The following is a 25,857-nucleotide window of genomic DNA, read 5'->3' on the forward strand; positions in this document are numbered from 1 at the left end:
GCATAACTGTGAATAGAAGTGGAGAGGCTCGTATCTACTTATTGTTCTTATGATTGTGTTTGCATATCAATCTACTCGGGTTTATATTGTGTCGCAATCGGAGTTAAAGAAAATTGTGGTTGAGGTAATTCACAGAAACATAACAAAAACATAACAAAAACATAACAAAAACAACAAAAAGTGCACCTAATATTCTATATACCTTTATTATTAACAACTAACCGTGGGTGGTTGGCTCCATCCAACTCTACCCCGTGATACACAGCTTTATTATTTTCCCTCATAGAATCCGATCGTAGAAAAGCAGGTTGCCGCGTAAAGCTGATGTGGGGTTTCCAAGAAGTTACACAAAACGTTGCTAAAAATTTCACAGTATAAATGAAACTCTGTCTATATCTGTATAGTCATCAACCATATATAAAGCATATTTCAACCGCACTCAAGTTAACTATATTGGCATTTTGCAAAGTGTCATACCATTCCATAACATCAGGTAAATTAATAACTACACACTATGTTGATGGTAACTGCGGGGGAAAACCCTCGTCCAGATTTCGAAGAGTCTTTACGAGTTGTTAAAATAGATGACACTCATTATATTGGTGCACACTGTTTAAGAAAACCCGTTGCAATGGCCAGAGGTATTTATGGAGGACATATGATTGCTCAGTCTTTATTAGTTGCTATAGAGTCGACGAGATCGGAAACGACTAATGAAGTAATGATTCCAGATTCTTATCATTCATTTTTCATCAATGCAGGAAATAACAAGACACCTATGGAGTATGAAGTATTGAAACTATATGATGATGAGTTTATTAGCAAAAGATCCATTGTTGTGTCGCAACACGGAAAGAATAGGCTTACATGTGTGGTAATATTGAGGAAACAAGGAACAAAACCATTGCACAAGATTGATGAAAGTATTCCACCACCAGAAATTCAAACCAAATATCCTGATCCTGATAAATTGCATCAAGTCCAACATACCGATTTTTGCAGAAATGCGTTTGATGATGACTTTGTGGACCATAAAAGAACTCCTGAGGAGAATAAGCTACATTTCGCTGAGCGTTGGGTATCTGTCTTTACCGGGTTAAAAAATATTCCAGAACCAGGCACCAAATATGACAAGGTGAAGGATGCTCTACCAGATGCTTTGGGTAACGTGCACAGCTTTGAGCTTGATATCCTTCGACCCAAGAACTCACAATCGATGAAGGATCCAATATACAACTATGTCGGACTTGGAGAGATTTCTGATAGTAGTTTCATCACAACAATGGCTCGTGTATTGCACATTCCTTGGGCCCCATCAATAGAAACAGGTAAAGAGTACGATCCTGATCGAGATGCAACATATTTAATGAGATCATCATTGAATGCACTCCACATCTTGCATTATAACGCAATGTCATTAGACCATCACATATATTTTCACAATATTGATTATGAGCCTACAGATGGTTCAGGGTTCGACATTTGTAAAGATTGGTTAGCATTCACTTATCAGATGAAGAGATATAGTAACAGTAGAGTGCTTGCTCGTGGTTATATGTTTAATGAAAACAGAAAATGTGTCGCAACGGTTATTCAAGAAGGATTGGCAATTCTATTAGACGGGGTTGCATCGACAGCAGATAGATCGCATTTATAACTTATTTAGAACAAATTTAGAAGATACTTATTTCAGATATAAGCATGTGTATTCTGGTGAAACTGTAGCTTAAAATAACGATAAATTTTATCTACTGCAAGTGAACTTTATGTTGCTTTCAAAATTTCACATGGCGTCCCATGCACGATTACCTAAAAAAATTTATCTAAACTCCGAAGGATTTAAGAAGTGACCAAATTCTATTACATATACGAGATGAGGTAATCATTTTATTGCCATTTGTATATCCTGTGAAACTTTATGTTCTGAAGGAAAACGGTGCAGAGAGAGAAGGGAAGACTGAAGTCGTATACACAGAGAGCTCGGATCCTTAATACTTAGAGGTTGGATCAAATGAAACGTCACCAAGTGAAGCTAATCTGTCTTCATACAGACACGCTTTAATAAACAAACCCTTGGTATATATTTTATGTATGTTACTTCATATGCATGCAACTGATAAGCATTGCAGCTAGCACCTGACTAACATGTGATCTCTGCGAAAGTCCTACAACCAGAAGCACCACCATAAAAAAAAAGACAAATCTTAAATGACTGCTGTAACTTAAGCTCTAACACACAAGAGAGGAGAGCCAGTTTCTACTCTTATTCTTCTCCTCTGATCCCGAAAGTCCCACTCTTCTAAAACAGAAAAGCTTAATTTGTTCAAGAAAAGAAAAAAGGAAAATATTATTTTGGCCTCGGTCGAAATTAAGTTTGGAGTTACAAAATTACAGCTCCATCGGTTTTCTATAAATATCAAATGACTTACCTTTCTTAATCTACAACTGAATTCTGGAAACACTTGTTATATGATCATAGACACGCAGAAATGACCACACCATTAGAAAAATTAAGAAACGATGTCTACAAAGACGACAAAGTGGGGAAAATAGAAGCCAAAACCTCAGTTAAACTCATTTCAGAAGAAGGCAACAAAATGATCTATGAGGGAAACTATCCCGTAGAACCATACAAAGAAGGAGCTAGAGGTACTTATGGTGGAGATTTTATTGCCCAAGGTCTTAACGTCGCTTGGGAATCTATTGGAAGACCCGATTTTCAACCTCATTCAATCCATTCGTATTTTGTTAAAGCTGGTTCAAAAGATAGTGTTCTTAGATGGGAAGTTATCAAAGTTTCCGATTCAAGGAATTTCTCAAATAGAATTGCTCTTGCTTATCAACAACATACGAATCAATTGTGTTTTACTTTGCAATGTTCATTCACTAGAGATAATCATCTTGATAAAAGACAAGCTGATCATCAAAAATTGGTTGCTTCTGGAGCTGAAGTCAAGTCAGTACCGTTTCAATTCAAGAGAAATCCCAACCCCAAATTTTTCAAATATAAAGATGATATTGAAGATCTTCTTTATTTTGAGCATACAAATGGAAATATTGCTCATGCTATTCCCAGGGAAATTTTTCGCAAGACCAGGAATTTCAACATGAATAGAATCGGTGACGAGGAACTTGGATTTTATGTCAAGTTTTTGGATGATTATAATTTGGGTACGGACTACGTTAGACAGTCATTTTTGGGGTTGGCTTTTGCTTCAGATTCATTATGGTTGGCAACTCTTGTGAAGGCACTTGGACTACCTGTGACTCTGAAGGATGCTGACTTTTTTCGCGTCAGTTTAGACCACTCGTTATATTTCCACGACTTAAACTTCGATTCAAGCTCGTGGCTTTATGTTGATTACAGATTTTTGTCCATGGGTAATAATAGAATCTTGGCGGTGGTCAATTTTTATACGTTAGAGGGTAAAGCCATTTGTACTGCTGTTCAAGAAGCTTATGGATTTTTACCAGGTGAGTTGGTGGAGAAGTCAAGGAAACTTCACGAACAGTATAATGGGGAGAATAGTCGACAACAAGTTGCAAAATTGTGAGTTGATGAAAATTTCTTATTACATTACAAGAGGGTATATTCAATTGTTATTGCTTATTTATGGCTATATTTATAAACTATTCATTTCGTCTTATTAACAAAGTGTAGTTAGAATACTTCGTGTTTTCCGCTTCAAATTCAACTGATTAGGTTCTACTAGCTTTCCGTAATGACGGTTCTATTGTTCCATGTGCGGATTCAAAAACCCTCTGTGCTTTTGTGTAGCATCCCCACGAAAAGAAGCAACCTCGGTACAATAAATCACATTCGAACTTGACAAAATTTTATCAAAACTATTTTAAAATGCAATTGCAAACCACAGTTACTTCAAGAACACAACAAGAGCCAAAGTCCAATTATGCCAGAAGTTACAGCAGAGAGAGTATTACGACCATTGGATGCAAAAGCTGCATTTGATGTTGTTCAAATAGACAAGCAAACTTATCGTGGTGTTAAGCCATTGAGGAAACCAGGCAAGGAAGTGAGAGGAGTGTACGGGGGAAACATTGTAGCACAATCTATTCTTGTTGCAATGAGGTCTGCACCAGGATACACACCAAACTCCGTTCATTCGCATTTCCTAAAAGCTGTTAATGAGAATAGTCCATTAATTTGGAAAATTGAAGATATATCCTCCGGTAAATCATTTGCTACAAGAAAAATTCTTGCATATCAAGATGATGTTGCCGTATTCACCGCAATTATTTCTTTAACTACTAAGAATTCAACTTCTAAAACGGGCCACAAGGACAATACAAAGATGGAGTATAGTGTCCCACCAGGAAAAACATTATCAACTCAAAGTCTTAAAGGTGAACCACTGGCATATGCATCACTACCTTTATTCGTATACCAGAAGTTTTACGAAGAACAAAAGGATAAAGATACCTATGCTTTCCAGCTAAGATGGGGTATTAAAGATGATCCAAATTTTCATCAAGAACTTCAAAATGTAACGCCAGAATTTAAATATGTTGGTCTTACTGTTTTAACCGATTGGGTGGGTGTTGAGTTATTAGTACCACATGTGGGTATTGAAACTCCACCGAAATTTGAAACTTCAATTGATCATAATATTTATTATCATGAAGACGATTTTGATATAGATCAATGGTTTCTGTATGTTTTAAGATTTAAATGGATTGGAAATGATAGAGCATTGGTTAAGGCTGATTTGTACACAGAAGATAATAAGCATGTCGTGAGCATTGTACAAGAGAGGTTGTATGTGACTAGTTCCAAATTATGAAGGAACCGAGTTTGAGGTTAGGGAGGTGTCGTTCGTTTGCTGTATAGACATTAAATATTCATTAGACTTTTGATCACGGTAATACGGATGTGTAGCTGTTGTAAAAAGCGTATACGATGGTAGCTAATGGTGTTTTATTTTTGCATATCAACATGCGGTGTTTACAGGGTAATAGTACCGATTCAATTTCTGTTAGTTTTTTATTCATTGACTGAATCCCCACGTTTTCAAACTAATTCAATATCTTAGAGTTACACGTTTTGGGGGGGGGGGGTACTAGTTGAGATTCAAAGCATCAACGTACGCATCAATGTGCATATCAATGTGCATATTGTAGAGATTTGGCAACCTTTTTCTCTCTCCTTCCCATGATCTTAAATTTATTTGTGTTTGGCTTATGATATTTTGTACAGTAAAACGGTATTACGGATTTATAAAATAAAATATAAACTTTTCGTTTCTTTTTTTTTCTTAGCTCATACATATTAATAAATATCACATATATATAACCATGGATATATACTTTATTATTTTCAATCAACCCCATTTCCTTATTCTGAATCACACTATTTGACTATTTGGCTATTTGGCTATTTGGCTATTTGACTATTTGACTATTTGACTATTATTTTAAACTTTTCTTTCGTACATATATAAAAGCTTCAAGGTTATACCCCCCAAATCATCCAGATTATTGGCACAATGGACGACCAACCAATGTTTATTGATCCTACCAAAGAACCAGTACGTTACTTGGAGCCAAAAACTGAAGTTGATTTCGCATCAGAAATTGATGTGGAGAAAATATCGGAAACTGAGTATCGTGGTAAATTACCATTAAGAAAACCTTTAGCCAGTCGTCATGGTGTTTATGGTGGGGCATTGTGTGCTCAGGCAATCTTGGTTGCCATGAGATCAGTACCTTCTGATTTCAAACCCCATGCAATCCATTCATATTTCACAAAAGGTGTCAATGAAGATTCGGTGATTGAATGGAAAGTACAAAAATTATCCAATGGTAAAACATATGCCAATCGAATTGTGCTTGGGTGTCAAGATAATCGGGTTGTCTTTAGTGCCAATATTTCATTAACAAATAAAAATGTCACTAAACCAAGAGATGATGGATTAGTTCCCTTTAGTTATCAAAACAATGCACCACCAGAGCTATTAAATTATGACATTAGTAAATTAAAAGGAATAGCTAATCCAAACTTACACATTACCCTTCGAGAAACACCCAAATCTAAAGTAGATGATGTTTACCCTTATGTGATAAAATTTGGTATTCCCGAATGTGAAACCCTTGTACCAGTACCTGAAGAATACAAATATGCACTATTTACTTGGATAACTGACTGGATGTTTTTATCAAGAGCATTTGCTGCTGGTATAGGAATGAGAGTTAAAGCTGATTTTGATGTTTCTTTGGATCATACCATATATTTCCATGATGATGATCTTGATGCTACCAAATGGGTAGGAATTAGTATGAGGCCAACTAGATCAGAACATGGAAGAACTTTGATGATCTGTGATTTGTATAATGATAAGGGAAAACAAGTTGCTACTGTGGTCCAAGAACGGTTATTCATTGTTAAACCAACTGCAAATTTATAGATTCCAAAAGAGAGGCAATATATTTATTAGAACTTACATTCTTTCCTCCTATAGACATTTGAATATTAACCAGTATCCATAGACAATCGCCCTGTTCTACTGTGTGGATGTGGGTGTGGGTGTACTGTATTATATTTTGCAACTCTTGTGATTGTAATAATCGGCTTGTGAAGTTTTCTGTAGCTCGGTCTTAAACTACAATCTTTGTTTTGTTCTTTTTGTGTACAAAAGGAGGAGTAGTAGTAGTAGTAGTAGTGAAGCAGGTATTATTTGCATGTGGGGTTTATATCGCACTCTGCATAATAAATATACTGTGGTTAGTGGAAAAAAAAACCAGAGATACCTTCATTTCAAATAAATATCCTCAGTTCTAGACATATAGCTCAACTGTTCAATATAACAAAGTCTATATTACTACTAATACTAGCGATATGAATAGCGAAAACTACGTTAGAGGTGAAACAATCGATGTTCAAGAAGAATTTGGCGTAATAGATAAAGGTAATGACAAATATATTGGTAAAAAGCCATTAATCAAACCACTTCATCTTGCTCCTGGAGCTTATGGCGGGAATCTTGCTGGACAAGCTTTGTTAGTAGCTATGAAGTCAACTGAACCTGAATTCAAACCTCATTCCTTGCATTCATTCTTCGTTAGAGCAGCTACTTCAGAAACCCCAATTGAGTGGCAAGTTGAAAGAATATCTAGTGGTAAAACCTTTTGTAATCGAGCAGTTAAAGGTTTTCAAAATGGTAAAATTGTTTATTTTGCTAATATTTCATTAACTAAAAAAAACTCATATAATGATAGTTTAGCTAAATGGGAAACTGAGATTGCCAAATTTGAACAACGGGGTAAAGATGGTGATGTTGAAGAGGATGATGACGATGATGATGATGTTCAAGCTCCACAAAAACCGTTCCGATTCCAAACTCCATTACATGATTGGGTTAAGAAGTATGGTGAGGATAGTTTAATTGTTTCTCCTTGTGAATCAAACATGTTGAGTTATTTTAAATTTTGTCCTGATTTTATTCATTTAGACAAATCAACTTATGAAGAAAATGTCCCCATTGCAGAACGGAAGTTTTCTTTTTTGGTAAGATGGGGGATAGACAATGAACAAGGGTATAATCAACCTTTGAAAAATGTTGACGAGCAATTTCAATTCGTTGGTTTGGCCAATCTTTCCGATGCTTTAATTCTCAATGTTTTGGCTAGAGTTTTAAGATTAGGTGATGTTTCAGTTCAAGATAATATGAAGAATTTTTTTGGAGTTAGTCTTGATCATGTCTTATATGTACACGATAATGATTTTGATGTGACTAAATGGATGACTTATTCATTTAAAACAATTCGATTTTCTCATGATCGAGTATTGTTTGAGGGTGAATTGTATAATGATAAAGGTATTCATGTTGCTAGTGTTGTTCAAGAAGGCTTGGTCAAACTTTCGGGAGCAGAAAGAGATGCAAAGTTGTAATTTCCCTTTATAGATATTAGAAGTTATAATATTTAGAAATCGTTTTGGTATAGATATATATGTATGTATGTATGTATGTGCGTTGTGGTTTTGTAGGATATAGAATTATTTTGCAATTGTTTGATGGCGCTCTATTTGGTGTAGGCAAAACAAAAACTAAAAACCGAAAACAATGTAGGACTTTTCTTCGGCAATTCTCAATCAAATGGCATTCAAATGACCAACAAGACAACTCCAATCGACTTGAACCATTTCAATGAAGTGACGCTAAACAACCTCCTAACTCAATTAAGCAAGATCTACTCAACTTCAAATCTACTCGTATTAGACCCAGTTCTTTCGCCTTTAATAAATAGCCTTTCAACTTTTCTGATCATTAAAGAACATGCCCATTGTCAAAACGTCACTTGGTTAAATGATGAATTGGCTGAATTACCGTCTTCTGTGTTATCTGAATACTCAAGTTTGATCATGTTACTACCTGAATCAGAGATTAATTTGCAAAAATTGGAAATGAGTATACGACATATACAACAAGAAAATCCTGGTTTAAAATTCAATATAATAGTCAAGGATTTATCCAAGGCATTCTTGTATCAAATTAACAAGATATTTAATGGCATATTTGATTTTGAGAAAATATTGGCATTGTCTGAACCATTAAAAGCTGTTAGTATCACGTCAAAAATTAAAGTATTCAATTGGGTTACTGAACCATTATATACCGACGGCATATTAATCACTGAAATTGGCCAATATTCAGGCTTGGATGATTACTTTTCCCGACCAATTAAACTGATTAATCAATTGACTAAAGCTTTGATTGAAGTGTTGTTTATGGGTATTAAAAAAGAAGATGAACACAAACACCTTTTCAAACTTCGAAATATTTATGGCAAGGGAAACCATTCAGATTTGTTAATCAAGACTCTATTACAAGCTCAAATACCTAATTTTTTAAATGAACATATGACGGCATCTGAAATTGAGTTTTATGAGGATAAATTACAAAGTAATACTGATTTAGTTGTTGTTGAACGTAACTTGGATATGATGCCAGTATTATTTAGCCAGTTGACGTATCATGGTATTATTGATGACTTGTTTGACATTGAATTTGGTTCCGTAGTCAATTTGAAACAAGATGTTAATAAAAACTTATCCAAAGATGAATTGTATAATCAAGATTTAAAACACCTTAATTTCTCGGCTATTGGATCTAGGTTGAACAAAATGGCCAAGCTAATCCAACAGAAATTTAAAGATTCAGGTAGTAATTCTGGAGGAGGAGGAGGAGGAGGAGGGGGTGATTCAAATATTGATGATATGAAAAATTTAGTTTCAAATTTAGGAAGTTTAACATTACAACAAGATTTAATTAAAAAACATACAGTTATTGGAGAAGCAGTACTTTCTAAAATCAATAATGAGTATGAAAAATTTCTAACATTACAAAATGATATTTTTGAAATGGATTACAAATTGCAAATGTCCAATTTAAAATCATTTATTAATGCCAATTATCAAATTGAATTTATATGGCCCACTATTCTTTTAATTGGATATATTAACGATGGCATTTCAAGTAAAGATTTAGAGAAAATTTCAACCGATCTACAAGATAATTATGGATTAGTTGCAACTATAGCTTTGGAAAAATTGGTTGATTTGAAATTGATTAGAGTTTTAGATGAATCTTCAACGGATTTTTTCACCTCACTAGGATTGACAAGCCAAAAGAAGCACCAAAATGTCAACCCTGTTCATGAAGATGATAGCGATGTAGCTATAACTGGAGGTAAAGATGTACTCAAGAGCAACTATACCCTAGTTAACAAATTTTGGAATTTACATCCTTATGAAGACGATGTGATTGAACCAAATGCCATAACAACCCCAAATCAAGATCTGACAAATCTTTTACAACAATATCCTAATCCATCTTTTACATTACCAGGTAATACAGTTCCCCTAACACTTCGCATCATTGAATCCTTATATTTCCGCGATTTCCTCAAATATAAACCAGTTAATAATATTAAATCACGACCAAATTGGGATAACCTTGGTTTGAATACAATGATTGCGGGAAAAGTTGTTGACATGAATTTAGATGAAGTTAATGATGATAAACTGAAATATTTGGTGATTGTATTTATCGGGGGAATTACCAGAAGCGAAGTGACATGTTTAAAGTATTTGCAAGAAAAGTTCAAAGCTAGACAAACACCAAAAGAAATAATTGTAATTTCAAATGGAATAGTCAATAACAAAAATCTTTGGCAGTATATCACTGAATAAGAAAAGATATACTCTACACTCCCTACAACCTTTTGTAGCTCACATTTTCTTTGATAAATAAACTGTTGTTAAATATGTATACATGTACATATATATCATTCTCATTCATGCAATAAAAAAATAGAAGCAAAGTAAAGTAACCTAAACTCCAATAAGAATACATAAAATCTCATGAACTTCCATTATAAAAAACCTCTTTCTTCACCCTTTCTTCCATACCATACCATACCATATCATATCATATCATTTGCTAAAGAAGAAAGGACCTCTCGCTTAAGCTACATCTTCAGCTTCCTTTTGTTTCTGCAATTGAGCATAATAAGCCTCTCTTTTGGCAACAAGAGGAGTGTGCTCAGTGTACCAGTATAAAGTGGCCAAAGTAAAACCAGCAGCAAAACCAATGGTGATGTCAGTTATGATTTTTCTCTTCAAAGTACCTGTAATTGGAGCAATAGCCATTATTATTGTTTTCGTTGTCGCTGTACGTAGTAGTAGTGGTGGTAGTAGTGGTGGTGGTGGTGGGAAATATATGTATAGACTACGATAATTGATGTTGTCTGGTGTGTTCTTCAGATATATATATATTTTTTTTTTTCGTTTTCGTTTTGTCGTTCTTCTGTCTGGTGAAAGTTTGGTGGTGCTAACTACTGATTGGATTGGATGCTACCATTTTTGTGTATGAGATGTTTAGAATTAGTTGGGTTTGTATATAATGAGGTGATTTTTTTTCTCTCTCTCTCTTGTTAGTGTTAGTGTTGTTGCAGCTGTTGCAGTTGCTTGTTATTTTTCAAAACTGTTGTAACTTCATTGGATGGAAATTATTCAAATTGGTGGTGTTTACACGACCTTCCATGCCATCAAATAAAACAACAATCAATTTTTCTTTTCGCCAAACATACAAACAGCTGATACTTCATATCTACCTCTAGTCAACTACACAGCTCTGACGCTCCCAACCACACATACACATTCGCATACACACACACACAATGTTTACCAGATCAATCTTACAAAGAGTCACCAAGACTCCAGCTCAACAATTGACTTCATCGATTATCCCTAAAAGATCTTTTCAAATCTCGGCTAAATTGATGAGTGATATGAATAATATTTATGGGCATCCAGAAGAGGGTGTTTATTCAAATTTGCCATTCAAGATTAAGAACAGAAAATTTATTCCATTTGCAGTTTGGTATTGGGGTGTTATGGGGTTCTTTTTTGCTTTTCCGTTTTTGACTTCAACTTGGCAAATTTATAAATCTGGTGGTTTCAATGCTAAGGATGAATAAGCAAGCTTACTTGGAGGGGTGGGGTTTGATTGGATTGGAGAGTTTAAGAGATGAAAAGAAGTATTGTGATGATATTTATCAGCTGTATTTATTCAAAGTTTGAGTATATTTTGAAAGAATATATGTGAAAATTAGTTGAAGTCTTGTTTCCTCTGTTGGAACATTGTAGTTAATGTAGTTCGTCAGTTGTCTTTTTGCCTCTTTGTATGCCATATAGGCTGGATAAATGTCTACGTTTCTCTCTGACAAAGTATCTTTTTTAATCTTTTATTTCTAGTGATAGCAATTTCGAATCTATCGAATCTATCGAATCTATCGAAAATAATGGTATCAACTTTATATATATATATATATAGCCATGAAACTTTATTCAATTAATGCAGGATCCCACCTAACTCTTTTCCTCACTTTATTTTCCCCCTCTACAGATACAGAGTCCCGAAGAATTGATCTCAAGCCAGTTGGGGGGTGTAGTTTTCCAGCAGGTTGATTCGACAATGATCGCTGAACGGTTGATGCAGTAGTAGCATTGGTGGTAGTAATAGTAGTAGCAGTAGTGGTCAGTGCTGTATTTGCATTGCTTACACTGTCATTGGCCAGTGCTAAAGAAATTGCTAATGGCGCCGTATGCAAATCAGTCCTTTGTCTTTTTAACTTAAACTCACTAAGACTAAGCTTTCTACCAAGTTCGGATTTACTTGGTGGAGGGGGCACATCAGTTTCTGACTTTTGAGCTATGTTTTCGAACAGTTTGAATTCAGCTGGATTTACTTCATCTGTAACTGCCAGTGCCGCTGCTGGTGGTGGTGCCACTGATGCTGTCACTTTATGCGAATTAGAGTCCATAGAATCTAATGGTTGTGAAGGCGACAGCTTCAATCTTTTGCAAGAACTTTCTTCCACCCCCGGTGATGTTCTTAACCTCTTTAACGAGTTAGAAGCTTGTGGTGGACCAACTGGTTGTTCCACGGGCGAATCTTTTGATCTAATAACATGTGCATGTGATGCATTTGGGGGTGTTGGCGGTCTAAACCCAATCTGTGAAGCATCAAAATCTAACGATGAGCCGCCAGGAACTGGATATGAATTCGAGTCCAATGTATGAGGTGGAAGGGGTGGAGTTGGTTGTTCAAGCTTTGCCAGGGATACATCTGAATTTGCGTCTGCAGTATTTTCAGATGACTCTGACACTGACACTTGTGGCGCTGACACTGTGCTAGTTAATGAGGGTTTGTATGCATTGCCTAATAGTTGGTTGGAAGTAAGCCCTTGGTGTTCTTGTGTAGGATCATACAGGATATCATCCAGCTGGAAATGATGCAAATTCGATTCCAAATCAGCCAGTGGTAACAGTTCATTGTGGGAAATATTTTCCTTCTGCAACACTTTTTCAGCAACAGTCTCCTGATCTTCAACTCTTTTGAGGTTATCATTTGATTTTGGTCCACCAGCTGATTCTGCCATTGATTTCTCTGGCGAGGGAAAAGGCTTAGCTGGCTCATTGAAAACTCTCTCGGAATTCGGTATATCATCTTCTTTGTCTTTCAGTAATGGCCTCGTTGGTTCGTTGAAAGCACTCTCTAGATTTTCAAAATCGTCTTCTATGTCTTGCATCCATACGTTTTGTCCAACAGAATCTGATTTCGATCCATCACCATGAGCAGTACCTTTTTTGTCGTCACTGCAACCAGAATTATCCAGAATAAACTTGGTCCTATCAAAATTCTCAACGTCCAAACTCGACAGAGTAAAATGATCACTCAGCTTAGAGTTCACCTGAGCCCCTACCAGAGCATATGGATCCCAATTTTCCTTTGACATCTCCAAATCGCCGTCTACATCTGTTTTATGCCGGTTGACACTTGCAGACGAATGAAACGAATTTGACGACACCAGATTAAAGGGAACATCTGTCTCATTTTCTATCTTGGTGATAACATCAGACGTGCTTAATCCCTCGCAACTACTAATAGTACTCTCCACTTTCTTGTCAGGGACGCCTTTTGAACCTTTAGCTGATTTTAAATTGACAGAATCAGACACTTGATGTGTACCATCTTGTTGCAGATCTTCATTTCCATCATCAATACAAGATACCACAGGCGTAACTTCAACATCCAAGTTCTCCTTTGATTGATGTGAACTATGTGAAGAATCATTGTGACCTTCTGCAGCTTTGTCTTTCGCACTTGAATGACCAAACAATGCACCATTGTGGGCTGTCACTTTTCTGTTTTTATTTTCAGAGTTACCGAATATACTGCTGTTACCATAGCCGCCAAACAATCCTAACACATCATCGCCTAAAGTTGGTTGTAATGATTCGTTGATGACTTCCTTCTTGACTTTAGCTACTTTTTCTCCATCGGTACCATCAGGGTCTCGCTTATGTACTGACTCCACACTCGGCTCTTCAATCTTATTATCGGTTACTTTTTGAACAGATTCTTTATCAACAGCAACAATTCCAAAATTACGTATCACTTTTTTGAAATCTTGTTGCGACATTTTAAATATATCTGATTTTGGTGTGAAGTTAATAACAACACAATTTTCCTGCAAAAAGTTTTCGAATTTCATCCTCCTTTGTCTAACTGCATCTTTTCTCTTTTGTCCCGTTTCAAGTGATTCAGAATGAGTTCTGATGTCTTCTAAAAATTCGTCTTGTTGTTGGCAAAGTCTATCCAATGCCAGCCTTGCATCGTACAACTCTTGTCCATACCTTGGCGCATGAAGCTTGAACTGGTGTGGTATTTGAATGAATACCGAAGCCATATTCTCACCTACAGATTTAGGCCTCATATCATCCTGAATAGAATCCAAGACATTGTTGATCTTACTCACCAAGTTGTTTCTCTCGTTGTTAAAGTATTTGTACAACCCTAATTCTCTCTCACTGAGATACTTCAAGTCGTCCTGTATCGTGGTCAATTTCCAATCCAAGTGTATAGTGTATCGTAACAACTCCCTCAATGCGTTTGTCAATCCATCGGGAGTTAATTGTGCCTTTATATTTTCCTTGTTAGTGACATGGGACGCCTTCTGTAGAAACCGGTTAACTTTGTCTAATATATCTTTCGAGAATGAAGGTATATCCCCTGACCATGTGCCAGCCAACTCCATCAATTTGTCTCGAAGATCAGTGGTGCTGCAAGTAGTGTAGGCATGAACAAACAAGTCATAAATTCTAGGGGCAAACAAGGTGTTATATGCAGGGAGAGCCTTAATAATACTATCAATGAGATAAAATGTAAAGATTTTGGTTTGTTTATTTGAATTGAATAGTTTTGTTTCAATCATTTTGCAGATGAGGCGCGCATCATCAGCTGCATTGTTCGCCAATTGGGTCATGCGCTCTATCACCGCTTTCTTGGCCGACAAATCTCTTAGGCCTTCTTTGAACTGCTCCACATAAGAAACATTGTGTACAATCTCTGGTTCAACAGAGTTTGTCTTGGACATATGTGTGGCGAAATCTAATTTTGATTTTTTCTACCTTGTTTGGTTTGTGTGTGTATATGGATTGGTAGCTCTAAATGGACAAAAAAATTCTGGTTTTGCTTCTTTTTGTTATCCAAACAAATATGGAGTATTGGTATTCCTCTTGTTATCCAGTAAGGTAATAAATATAAAATGCAGGTTCAAAAAGGCTTTTGTTGTCTTGGCTAGTAGAACGAAAATTTTCGAATAGAAGTTAAAAAAGTTAAATTAAAAACAGACGCAGAAGAAATTCCAATCTCCTGAAACAATCCTTGAGATTTATTGATTTTCGATAACTGTAAAAATTCCAGTTATACAAATAAATCAATCTATTGAAGATAGAGGTATAGGAAGATCAAACTTTTAGATGTTGGATCCTCTACACCTTTACCTCTTGAGATGGTTTCACGTTGATTCGTTTCTTCTCTTTTGAAGAGTATTAACAAAAATTTTGGTGGTAAAAAGAAGAAAGCGAGCTAGAGAGAAAGAAGGAAGATAAAAAAATAAAAAACAAGATTTGGTGTTAAGTAGTTAATATATGCATCCAAACCTACATATAAGAAAATGTAGTCAATGCATCACCAGAGCGCTATAGCAGCTCTCCACAATCGCACATGCAAATTATACAAACTTTAAGTTTTTACAAAATTATAGTATTATAAGTCACCCAAAAGCAACGAACATCTGAAGGAATTCATATCGAAATAATACTAGCAAAATTGTCCATTCAACAGGGTTCTAGTGAGCAAAATGTCGTGAAGATCCCAGTGAATGTTTCTTCAATATTCGATTCAAAACCGGTCCTTTGCTTATCATGTTTGAATGAGTGTTCGCCATCCGAAATATGCCCCCGATCTCACTAGGCTGGTCACTGCTCTGATTCAAAGTACCAATACGCATATTTGCAGTTATTCTCGAAGCTAATTGGCTGGTCGCCGCTCTTCCACGGGGATTCCTGTATTTGTTTAAATTCGACTTTTGAAGGTTTGCTCGAGAACTAGATATTGATGACGTTGTACCTGAAGATAGAAGTGGAGGTGGATGATGTACTGGATTGATGTCTCCAATTTTGGTTGATTCTGCATAGAAGGACCTTTTGTTTGGGTGTTGATAATTCGTTTCTGCTCGTGGGGTGAATATGTCTAGCTTCTTGCCCATTGACTGTTTTTGAATATTGCTGATGAAGGTACTCGGAGCCAAGTTGAATGACTTTTCTGGGGCTCGCTTGGTGATTGGTTGTATGAAGCTGTCTTCCTTTTCATTGTTTCTGCCATACTCAACTTCGTCATCATTGGTGAGCTCAAATGTCTCTGGACGATTGTACTCCTCCATCTTTTGCTTGAGACTTTCCACTTCTTGCTTCAAATCCTCCACTTGTGACTTATATTTGTTCAAATGAGTAATCTCTTCTTTAGCTGCATAAAGAAAGTCTTTTTGTTTTGATATCTTTTGTCTCAATTTGCCATTTGCGTGCTTCAAATAGTTAATCTTTTCAACAAGGGCGATGAATTGAAACTTGCATGAGCTATTGAATTCGTCAATTTGTTGTGTAATTGGTGTAAAGAACCTCTTCAACTCCGGTGGAATAGAATCATCGATTGTCACTGTGGTAATGTCTCTGTTACCACATACAGGGCAACAGTGTGGCTTGCCCGATGATTCATCTAAACTCTATTAGTACTTGTCTCGAAAGTAAATCATTCAATCACTCACCATTAGTAAAGTGGCTATTGCAGCTTATGTGAGCGCACGAAGTCATCAATAGATAGTCTTTGATTTGCTCGGATCCTGTGTAGTCATTGAAGCATATGCCACAGGCTATATAATGTGAATTGATGTCCATGCCGTAATTGATTTGTGTTGACTACCTGGTACATTGTCGTGACTTTGCAACCAAAAATTTATTCATCGCACAGAAACTTTTCTTAGTTGTCATTTCTGTGAGTGTATGAGAGGGGCTGAAAGATGATTCCAGTGGCAATTGTAGACAATAAAGAATCATGTGTCGTTCAAAAAGGCGGATGACATTGCCACGAGTACGGAGTAGATATGAGAATTTCCCATTGGTTACTTCGCTTAAAGGCAAGGTTCGGGTCACAATCGCCAGTCAACGCAGAGGAATGTACAATCTAACCAGATGGAAGCACAAATTGATTTGTTATCGGTAAATGAAGACCGAGTGTCAAATGGCTGACATTTTATGACTCAATAACTCGACCGGTATCGGTGGACCGCGCTAAATTTTCACCACCACTCGTCGGGTAGAAAAAAACAGATTAAAAATTAGATCACAGTTTTATCAATCTTGGACGTTTTCTCAATTGCATCTTTAACATAAGCTCAACAAAGTAGTACTTATTCCACTAATCATGATTTCCGCATCAGCTGTTAACCGTGCAAAGATGTTGCTGGGACATATTCGTTCATTTTCCACTTCTTCCGCCTTATCAAACAAAATCAAGGTCAAAAACCCAATTGTTGAGATGGATGGTGATGAAATGACAAGAATCATATGGCACAAGATTAAGGACGATTTGATTCACCCATATTTGGATGTTGATTTGAAGTATTACGATTTAGGAATTGAAAACCGTGATGCCACTAGCGATCAAGTAACAGTTGATGCTGCTCACGCAATTCAAAAATACGGGGTAGGTGTCAAATGTGCAACCATCACACCAGATGAAGCTAGAGTTAAAGAATTCGGTTTAAAAAAAATGTGGGTTTCGCCAAATGGTACAATTAGAAATATTTTGAATGGTACTGTGTTCAGAGAAAGTATTATTATTCCAAGTGTACCTCGTTTTGTTCCCGGATGGAAAAAGCCAATTGTTATAGGAAGGCATGCATTTGGTGATCAGTACAAGGCTACTGACTTAGTCATCAAGGAACCAGGTACTTTGGAGTTGAGATTCACCCCAGACAATGGTGGTGAAGCTCAAGTACATAAGGTATATCAATACACCAGCCCAGGTGTCGGATTAGCTATGTACAACACTGATGAATCAATCAATGGTTTTGCTCATGCATCATTCAGAATGGCATTGAGTAAAAACTTGCCATTGTACATGTCTACCAAAAACACCATTTTGAAAAAGTACGATGGTAGATTCAAAGACATTTTCCAAGAGATTTACGATAAGGAATATAAGGAACAATTTAAAAAGCAAGGATTATGGTATGAACATAGATTAATCGATGATATGGTTGCTCAAATGATTAAATCACAAGGTGGATTTGTTATGGCCTTGAAGAATTACGATGGTGATGTTCAATCTGATATTGTCGCTCAAGGTTTTGGCTCCCTTGGTTTAATGACTTCGGTCTTGGTTACTCCAGATGGATCAGCTTTTGAGTCAGAAGCTGCTCATGGAACCGTCACTAGACATTATAGATTATATCAACAGGGTAAAGAAACATCAACCAATTCAATTGCATCCATTTATGCTTGGACTAGAGGTCTTGCTCAAAGAGGTAGATTGGATAATACTCCAGAAGTTGTTGAGTTTGCCAACAAGTTGGAGAAGTCTACCATTGACACTGTTCAAATTGATGGAATCATGACTAAAGACTTAGCCTTGACCATGGGTAAGACCGATAGATCTAGTTATGTAACCACTTTTGAGTTCTTGGATGCTGTTGCAAACAGATTGAAACAATAAGAGTGGAGATATGTCACTGTTGGATAATATATATAGATTAAAAACTAATTAATGACAATTATTGTAGGATTTGAAGGCATGTCGAAGATACGTGGTGTGGCGTGAGATACAATCACTAGTAAAAGTCTATCTCAAAGATAGGGGTGTCGAAATACCCCAGTGAATTCAAGAAGCTCGTCTTTTCTGATCTCGTTCTATGTCCTTCTTTTCCAAATACTCCCATGTATATATCAATCCATAATAAGTTCCAAGTGAAAGAGCGCAAATTTTTAAGAACGGTTTTGAAAACTGACGATAGAACACGGTCTATTTTGTAATGTTAGTATCACTTGATTATAATTGAATAACAGTTGGTTACGTCATCAACGGCATCGACGGCATGGGAGATATGTTAAGCAGTGGAGTTATCAATCCGGGTGAATCAAAACCGGTGGTCACGATCATGCAAAATTTAGTCGTTGTACTTTGTAGATTGTGGTGTGCAGTTTGTGCAAAATGGAACAACCGGAGGAGCCAGCGAAAGGGGTTATCAAGAATTAGTCAATTGAGAAGCAAGATTTATTATCCGAGGAGTAAACGGCTCCAATTTAGGAATTGAGGCACAGTTCATCTTCATGGGTTGAACTATCATTTCTTGCGTCCTATCTTGTGTAGTTTGGCATTGTTAACTATAATCTTAAGGATGAAACCAAATTGATGTCAATATGATGGAAGGAAACTAGCGGACATGAAATTGTACATACATGTGGGTTTATTCTTGGTTCCGGCTTCGAATTAGTGGTGTAAAATCTTTGGTGCATCATGGTATGTTTGACAAAGGTGCCAAAGGGTTTTGTTAAGTTTTCAATTTTGGAGAAAGATCAAATCCATCACATTGTAAATTTTGATCCTGTATATAAAATTGATCTTCCTGGTGATAATAATTTACGAATGCTATTAACAGTCGCAAAATGGCTGAAGTTGAGGGCATAATTGACTTAGTAAGCACATAACTGAGAAGGGTTGTAGTTTCTTCCTACCGTTGGTAAGCCCGTATATTTAGTGATTGCTATGGGATTAAAGAAAGGCAGTGCTTGATTTCTAATTCCCGCAAAAGGCTTGTCTTTTTTTGCTTTAAACCACGATTTTAATTGGCAACAATCATTAAACGATGGAAGTTTATCTCCACATTGATATAAATCGATTCTTCTCGAGGGCTGAAATTTGGTGTTTGATAAGCCTTTGTCTCCGCTGAGTGAATGTGGATGAATACAGATCGATTCGGAGGCAGAAAAGGAGAACTTTAACTCAAATCTAATACCTAAAACCCTGTCCCTGAGATAGTGTTAAATACCCTACTTTATTCTACACCTAAAACGGTCTTGCAACAAAGATCCATAGAATAGCTTTCCACTCTATGGAAAAATTGATTGGATTTGTTTTTGCTATTCCGAAAAAACTTACTGAAAGTCAAAAACAAATTATCTGTGGGTGCAAAACTCCAAGTAATTTGATAATAATTACACAAAAAATCAATTTTTGTAAAGTTGCTTTCTTAAAACTTATGTGCAAATCAATAAAAAGTGATATCATTGTCTGGGATATTTCTTTTTTATTTATATTCCCATCAAATAAGGAAGCAAAAGAAATATAAGGTCTAGACCAGTTTTTTTGAGTCGAATTTCAGGTTTTATAGCCTGAAGGGAAATTCGGCGAAGAGAATTTGTAAACGTCCAAGGTGAATTCAATTTTTTCTCCTTGTTTCTTTGAAGAAATAGCCGTGTATATACATTCGAATGAAATGGAGGGCATTATTCCTCGAAAATATTGTTGTTCAAACATTCAATTAACAGTATGTGTGCTAATATCGTTGTAATACGCAAAACAAATGAAAGATTTATCATCTTCTATCGTTTCTTTTTGTCAATTGTAATAACCCCTCACACATGAAATGGTCATCAATAGACGTTCAATGTTCGAGTCAAATTGCTCTCTCCGAGGTATCTCGATACGCTGAAAACTTAATATTCAAATTGTCTCGAAAGTAGTTGACTTTTAAATGCAGAAAATGTTTAATGAGTTGAATAGGGGAAAACTTACGTCATACTCCATCTAAACTAGTTTCGCATTCGTTGATCTGTTTAGAGAACGTGTGTGCATTGTGTGTACAGGGTGCATGATACTACAGAAATAGAAAAGTGGAATAAAGGCTTTGATTAAAAGTGTACTGGATAGGTTTCTTTGTCTTTAATTGTTTGACTATTAAAGTTTTTGTTATTGCCTCACAAAGCAATGCAATAGAACTGGTTTTAAGCTGTTGTGCAGGTTACCCATAAATATGGGGTTTGATAAGAACGCCAATAGGGAGTTATTAAACCACAGGCATCTCGACTTGAATCACGATTTACAAATTGAGATAAGTTGTCCTTGGGTAGTTGTTATGTGTCTTCAAACCCCATCTTGTTAACGACACAATTTTTCACGGGATTTGGTGTATCCCCATTGAGATACAGTCTTTAAAAAGGAACCCTGAAAATAGATGTAAGCTGATAGACATTCAGATCGTATGTTTTGAAAGGGTAAATTAAGTACGCTATATAAAACAAACGATATCGGATCGTAGTTAATATATATATATATGTATACTTCTGCATCGTTAAAATAGTCTTATGGTTTTTGTGTGATCCTTGTCGGTTATAAGATTGTCGCATCTGAGGCAATCTTTTTTAACGTTTGTTAATAGAAAACAACTTCGAGGTCTACAATTGGCATATAGATCCGAAATGTGGCGTAATGAAGAGGTAAAACTTCTTTGAACCTCTCGGTTTTAGATTTAGTAGAGGCATCGATAGCAAATGTAGAATTGTAAAATAGCAAAGCGAACGTAAATGAGATACACAACCATGAACATCGTACGAAAGTGGTCGTGATAAAAAGAAAAAGAAAAGAGCTTTATAGTATTCCGTATAGTACATTGCTTTGATATAAAACGAAGGGTGTGAAAAAGAAACAAAACATCGCGCAAAGATGATGCTGTGATATCATACGAAAGCAACCACAGCAAACAAAGAGCAAAGCTATAATTTACACCCCTTCTATTCTAATTTGTCTCCTTCTCTCTCGGCCGACGACTCCTGATAGAGAAATTGTGTCACGCATTCTAAGTAAATCTTATAGTTGTTAGATATAAAATTTATGCAAATCATCGCCTGTAATTAGACGAAAATCATTCAAAAGTTATTTACCCTATTGATTTCTATTGGTCTAAAGTGTGGATGATCTAAATATGTATAACTTTGAATAGTTTACATATGTACATATGGTTCTTATAGTATAAAGTATTTGAAATTTCATAAATTGCGATTCTCGAACAACAGCAAAACTAAAACTAAAAAACAATTAAGAACAATAGAAACAATACGTTTTGTATTTTGACTATTGTTCTATTTCTTTTTTGTGTAACAAGTATACAATAAAATTTACGTTTTGACAAAATTGTGTCTGATCTCATATGAAAAGATATATAAATTATATATATATGGATATATATATAATAACCAGAAAGCCTCCTAAAGTTCAAACTATTTCTCTAATCTTTTGCTTTGCATAGAGAAATCGCAATTGAGGCAACCACACTATCATCTTCTCTGAACTTCCACAACCAGTAGCCAAACTACATCCACAACTGTAGCCTCAGAGAAAGGCTCAATCATCGAAGGTACCGCTTAACGAGCTTTGAAATTATCATAGTGACACATAACAGTAGCCAATCAACATAGACATCGCGCCGAGCTACAGCATACTATCAAAACTTTTGCTGATCAAAGAATAGCGTTGCGAGCAGCGGCCATATCATTTTAGCAATAAATCAACTACTCCTACATCAAACAGTCACGCAATCTTCGGATCACAGCCACTACAATTGTGGAGAGTTATTAGACTTGACTTTTACAACTCTATAACGAAGGGAACGAAGCTACACAGATAACACGACTGACAAGCATTTATCTCAACATCACTAACTTCTTGGTTTTGTTGTACAAGAGCAAAAACTAAAACAATCGATCAACAAAACAAACAAACGGTGCATATAGAACGTTCAAGGAGTTAAAAAGAGCAAAACAAACACTGGCATTCTATACCGGGAATAGATTTACAAAAGCCTATCTGTTAACACCCCCTCCCCTTTGTACACCCCCAATTGGTATAATTTTGTGTCCGTTAATTTAAGAATTATTATAAGTTGTCAATTAGGGGCTTTTATTTTGTGTCGGTTTTTGCTGCCTAATTTTTTCGGACTCAATATAACTCAAACGAGAACTCAGCACAACTACATTACACAAACAAATCAGAATCATAAAAGCCAATTGGTAGTTTGATTATCTAAGATATTACATAACACAAACCATATCAAAATTAGAATTGGTGATACTAAAAGTGAGTTACAATAAGTAAAAGAATATTTTTAGTCCACACTTTTTGAAATTAAGGAAGACTTTTATTGTTTCTTGTTTTACTGTGTGTGTGTGTGTGTGTGTCTCTGTGTCTGTCAATTTTGGTTTTATCATTTTGATTGAATCACAACTCTTAGTTTGATATTGTTTTAAAACTTTTCACTAGTTTGTTCTGTTTTGTTTTAAAACGGAGGAAGAGATCACAAAACTATATCAATAAAATTTCCGTTAGACGCCTTATTCCAGTTAGACTACAAAGAAATTGCAAAATAACCTGATTAGCAAAAACAAAGTTCGTCTTCACAGAATTAAAAGTCTATCCAATCTAATCCACAAAGTTTAACTTTTCATTAGCAAAGGCTATTCCGCTTCAAAAATACTACATCAACCCAAATTATGCTTCCGAGTGTATACCATCCAGCAGATCATACCACCAGTCCAATTGGTTACAATCTGGACAATTTAAGATCACCATATTCTCCAACCCAGAAGCCAAGTAATGTTTCCTCAATGGTATCGACGTTGGATCAACGAAGGTCTACTCCAAAGCTACCATCCATCCACCAATTAACAAGTCGAACCATTGAAAGGATAAGTATGTCGCCAAAAGTTAATCAACTCCAAGTGCCTCAGCAATTCCCTGTCCCTTCTGTGCAGTTGGCAACACCCTTGCCACCACCACTGCTGGCGTTTCAACAAAATTATACTTCCACACCTACACAACCATCATATCCAATTGCTCTGTCGCATATACAACAATTGCATCCATTACGCCTGCCCGTGAACAGACAATACATCTTTACTCAAAATTCACCCGCATCACCTATTTCACCTATTCTTTCACCATATTTTACGACACAACAAGGCGGGCAAGGCTACAGTCCACCAACTTACCCAGTGTCATACACGAGTCCTTCAACATCTTACTACTCAAATAATCCACAGTATCCGGTCCAACAGTTGTCATCGCCGTATGTTCAACCTAAAATTCCAGTCGGGGTATCCCAACAATCTCGGTCAAGCGACACATCAAAGACTAGTTCCGTGGTTAAAACGATCTCCAAAATCAAAAAGCCCGGCAAACAAGCCAGAAGAAGAAGAAAAAAGTCCACATCGAACGGGTCACACACCAAACTACATACCAAAACTGGATCACTGATCTACAACAGGAAACCAAGGCAAACTTTAGTCTTTAATGAAAATTCGATCCATTATCCTGTGCACAGAGATCTAACCAGGTTGATAAATACCAACAAGATCCCTTCTTCAGTCGTGCAACAACTAAATACAACTATTTATTGCCAAATTGATACTAAGAAATATTCCACTTCCGCCTTAGATTCACAAAGAAACTTTCTCACTGTATTTGAGTATACGGTCAATGATCACTGGGTAATATGGGATTACGAAACTGGGTTTGTTCATTTGACGGGGATTTGGAAGGCATCTTTAAATGTTGATGGTGAAGCTCCGCCATGTGCTTCGCATTTCAAAGCTGATATTGTGAAATTGCTCGAATCAACGCCAAAACAATACCAGGCTTATATCAAGCGTATTAGAGGTGGCTTCTTGAAAATTCAAGGGACTTGGTTACCTTTCAAGTTGTGCAAGATATTAGCAAGAAGGTTTTGCTACAATATTAGATTTTCTTTAATACCAATTTTTGGCCCAGATTTTCCCGAAGCGTGTTTGCATCCTAATGATCCGGGCTATGGTGAGTTGAAGTTGGATGACTTAAAGAACTATGAGCAAGGTGATTTGCCAGAACCTGCAGATGGTGAGAATACGAATGAAGGTTATCAAGAACAACTCGCAGGTACTCAGAAAACTATGGAGACAAAAAGTACTATACTTCCTGCGGACCATCTACAACCTTTACAATCACCCATTCTGAAGCAATCTGCTAACTTAGCTTCACCTGTTAGTACGAACAGTGGTTCATCAAAGTTTGTCGATGTTGAACAGCTTCCACCTGTGGGTACTTTTTCATCACCATCAACAGGTCCTACAGCTTCTGGACAGGAGACTGAACATGGCCGTCTGCAACAAGCAAACTCATACGAACGACAAAGTTGCTTGCCTTTAGCTTCTACGACCTTCCTCAAAAGTCTCGATCAACATGGTTCGACCTCAACGAGCAGTGAGTCGTTAAATTCGGTGTTTACGCAGAAATCACCTACTCAATTAACTGCCCAAAGCAAAGCACAATCTTATAGTGACTTACTTGAGATTGTTAATGCTTCCAAGTGCCTTCAATTGTTGAGGCAGGAGCAGGGCAACACGAAAATACTTCTGTCACCACTTGAGCGTTCTAGTAGTAGCCACTCAGGGAAGCTTGTTGCATGGGAAGATGAAACTGATGATGAGGTTGATGACATGACTAGCAAGATTCGTTCTACTAAACAGATTAATCACAAATTAGACGATGGCATTTCATCAATTTTGATAGCTGCTGAACTAAATAAGTCATTTGCATACAGCTCTGATCTCAGATCAAGCATGAGTATTAAAGATTTGTCAACATAGTCAAAGGGGTTTGCTTACTACAAACCATAACTACAATATTGTTTTTATTGAACACATTTTACTTCAGTTCGGCATGATTGCACGAAAACTATTCTTTTTTACAATGATTTAGACAATTTTTATATGAGAATTTTAGGAGGATTTACTCAATTGGGTTTCCTCTCTCATGGGTGATATTTTCATTTCTGTGTGTATAGATTTATACTTTGATTAAAGGGTGTTTATTATATGACATTTGATCTGTAGATGTAAATTGAGTG

General features: G+C 36.3%; 13 protein-coding genes across 13 annotated transcripts; 9 read left to right on the forward strand and 4 right to left on the reverse strand. All coding sequences in view use genetic code 12, as the record gives it.

Annotated features, from left to right (window-relative positions):
• Nucleotides 1–514: 514 nt before the first annotated feature.
• Nucleotides 515–1,657, forward strand: CORT_0A09070 (hypothetical protein; the record flags this gene model as incomplete). The annotated part of the gene is made up of 1 exon (XM_003866682.1): nt 515–1,657. One exon carries the CDS (start codon nt 515–517, stop codon nt 1,655–1,657), a length of 1,143 nt encoding a protein of 380 aa, XP_003866730.1.
• An 832-nt stretch (nt 1,658–2,489) lies between these two features.
• CORT_0A09080 (Tes1 protein) lies at nt 2,490–3,554 on the forward strand (the record flags this gene model as incomplete). Its single annotated transcript, XM_003866683.1, has 1 exon — nt 2,490–3,554. One exon carries the CDS (start codon nt 2,490–2,492, stop codon nt 3,552–3,554), a length of 1,065 nt encoding a protein of 354 aa, XP_003866731.1.
• Nucleotides 3,555–3,911: 357 nt separating this feature from the next.
• CORT_0A09090 (Tes1 acyl-CoA thioesterase) lies at nt 3,912–4,802 on the forward strand (the record flags this gene model as incomplete). The annotated part of the gene is made up of 1 exon (XM_003866684.1): nt 3,912–4,802. One exon carries the CDS (start codon nt 3,912–3,914, stop codon nt 4,800–4,802), a length of 891 nt encoding a protein of 296 aa, XP_003866732.1.
• A 702-nt stretch (nt 4,803–5,504) lies between these two features.
• On the forward strand, nt 5,505–6,422 carry CORT_0A09100 (hypothetical protein; the record flags this gene model as incomplete). The annotated part of the gene is made up of 1 exon (XM_003866685.1): nt 5,505–6,422. The coding sequence occupies one exon, from the start codon at nt 5,505–5,507 to the stop codon at nt 6,420–6,422; it is 918 nt and encodes a 305-aa protein (XP_003866733.1).
• A 431-nt stretch (nt 6,423–6,853) lies between these two features.
• On the forward strand, nt 6,854–7,906 carry CORT_0A09110 (Tes15 acyl-CoA thioesterase; the record flags this gene model as incomplete). The annotated part of the gene is made up of 1 exon (XM_003866686.1): nt 6,854–7,906. One exon carries the CDS (start codon nt 6,854–6,856, stop codon nt 7,904–7,906), a length of 1,053 nt encoding a protein of 350 aa, XP_003866734.1.
• A 216-nt stretch (nt 7,907–8,122) lies between these two features.
• On the forward strand, nt 8,123–10,207 carry CORT_0A09120 (Vps33 protein; the record flags this gene model as incomplete). Its single annotated transcript, XM_003866687.1, has 1 exon — nt 8,123–10,207. One exon carries the CDS (start codon nt 8,123–8,125, stop codon nt 10,205–10,207), a length of 2,085 nt encoding a protein of 694 aa, XP_003866735.1.
• Nucleotides 10,208–10,480: 273 nt separating this feature from the next.
• CORT_0A09130 (Cox9 subunit VIIa of cytochrome c oxidase) lies at nt 10,481–10,666 on the reverse strand (the record flags this gene model as incomplete). The annotated part of the gene is made up of 1 exon (XM_003866688.1): nt 10,481–10,666. One exon carries the CDS (start codon nt 10,664–10,666, stop codon nt 10,481–10,483), a length of 186 nt encoding a protein of 61 aa, XP_003866736.1.
• Nucleotides 10,667–11,196: 530 nt separating this feature from the next.
• On the forward strand, nt 11,197–11,496 carry CORT_0A09140 (Cox8 cytochrome c oxidase; the record flags this gene model as incomplete). Its single annotated transcript, XM_003866689.1, has 1 exon — nt 11,197–11,496. The coding sequence occupies one exon, from the start codon at nt 11,197–11,199 to the stop codon at nt 11,494–11,496; it is 300 nt and encodes a 99-aa protein (XP_003866737.1).
• Nucleotides 11,497–11,862: 366 nt separating this feature from the next.
• On the reverse strand, nt 11,863–14,958 carry CORT_0A09150 (hypothetical protein; the record flags this gene model as incomplete). Its single annotated transcript, XM_003866690.1, has 1 exon — nt 11,863–14,958. The coding sequence occupies one exon, from the start codon at nt 14,956–14,958 to the stop codon at nt 11,863–11,865; it is 3,096 nt and encodes a 1,031-aa protein (XP_003866738.1).
• Nucleotides 14,959–15,714: 756 nt separating this feature from the next.
• CORT_0A09160 (hypothetical protein) lies at nt 15,715–16,819 on the reverse strand (the record flags this gene model as incomplete). Its single annotated transcript, XM_003866691.1, has 2 exons — nt 15,715–16,640; nt 16,690–16,819. The coding sequence occupies 2 exons, from the start codon at nt 16,817–16,819 to the stop codon at nt 15,715–15,717; spliced, it is 1,056 nt and encodes a 351-aa protein (XP_003866739.1).
• Nucleotides 16,820–17,345: 526 nt separating this feature from the next.
• Nucleotides 17,346–18,638, forward strand: CORT_0A09170 (Idp1 isocitrate dehydrogenase; the record flags this gene model as incomplete). The annotated part of the gene is made up of 1 exon (XM_003866692.1): nt 17,346–18,638. One exon carries the CDS (start codon nt 17,346–17,348, stop codon nt 18,636–18,638), a length of 1,293 nt encoding a protein of 430 aa, XP_003866740.1.
• Nucleotides 18,639–18,803: 165 nt separating this feature from the next.
• CORT_0A09180 (hypothetical protein) lies at nt 18,804–19,438 on the reverse strand (the record flags this gene model as incomplete). The annotated part of the gene is made up of 2 exons (XM_003866693.1): nt 18,804–18,944; nt 19,382–19,438. 2 exons carry the CDS (start codon nt 19,436–19,438, stop codon nt 18,804–18,806), a joined length of 198 nt encoding a protein of 65 aa, XP_003866741.1.
• A 4,029-nt stretch (nt 19,439–23,467) lies between these two features.
• CORT_0A09190 (hypothetical protein) lies at nt 23,468–25,597 on the forward strand (the record flags this gene model as incomplete). The annotated part of the gene is made up of 1 exon (XM_003866694.1): nt 23,468–25,597. One exon carries the CDS (start codon nt 23,468–23,470, stop codon nt 25,595–25,597), a length of 2,130 nt encoding a protein of 709 aa, XP_003866742.1.
• Between the last annotated feature and the right edge of the window lie 260 nt (nt 25,598–25,857).

This window comes from Candida orthopsilosis (assembly GCF_000315875.1).
Source record: "Candida orthopsilosis Co 90-125, chromosome 1 draft sequence".
Lineage (NCBI taxonomy): Eukaryota > Fungi > Ascomycota > Pichiomycetes > Serinales > Debaryomycetaceae > Lodderomyces > Lodderomyces orthopsilosis.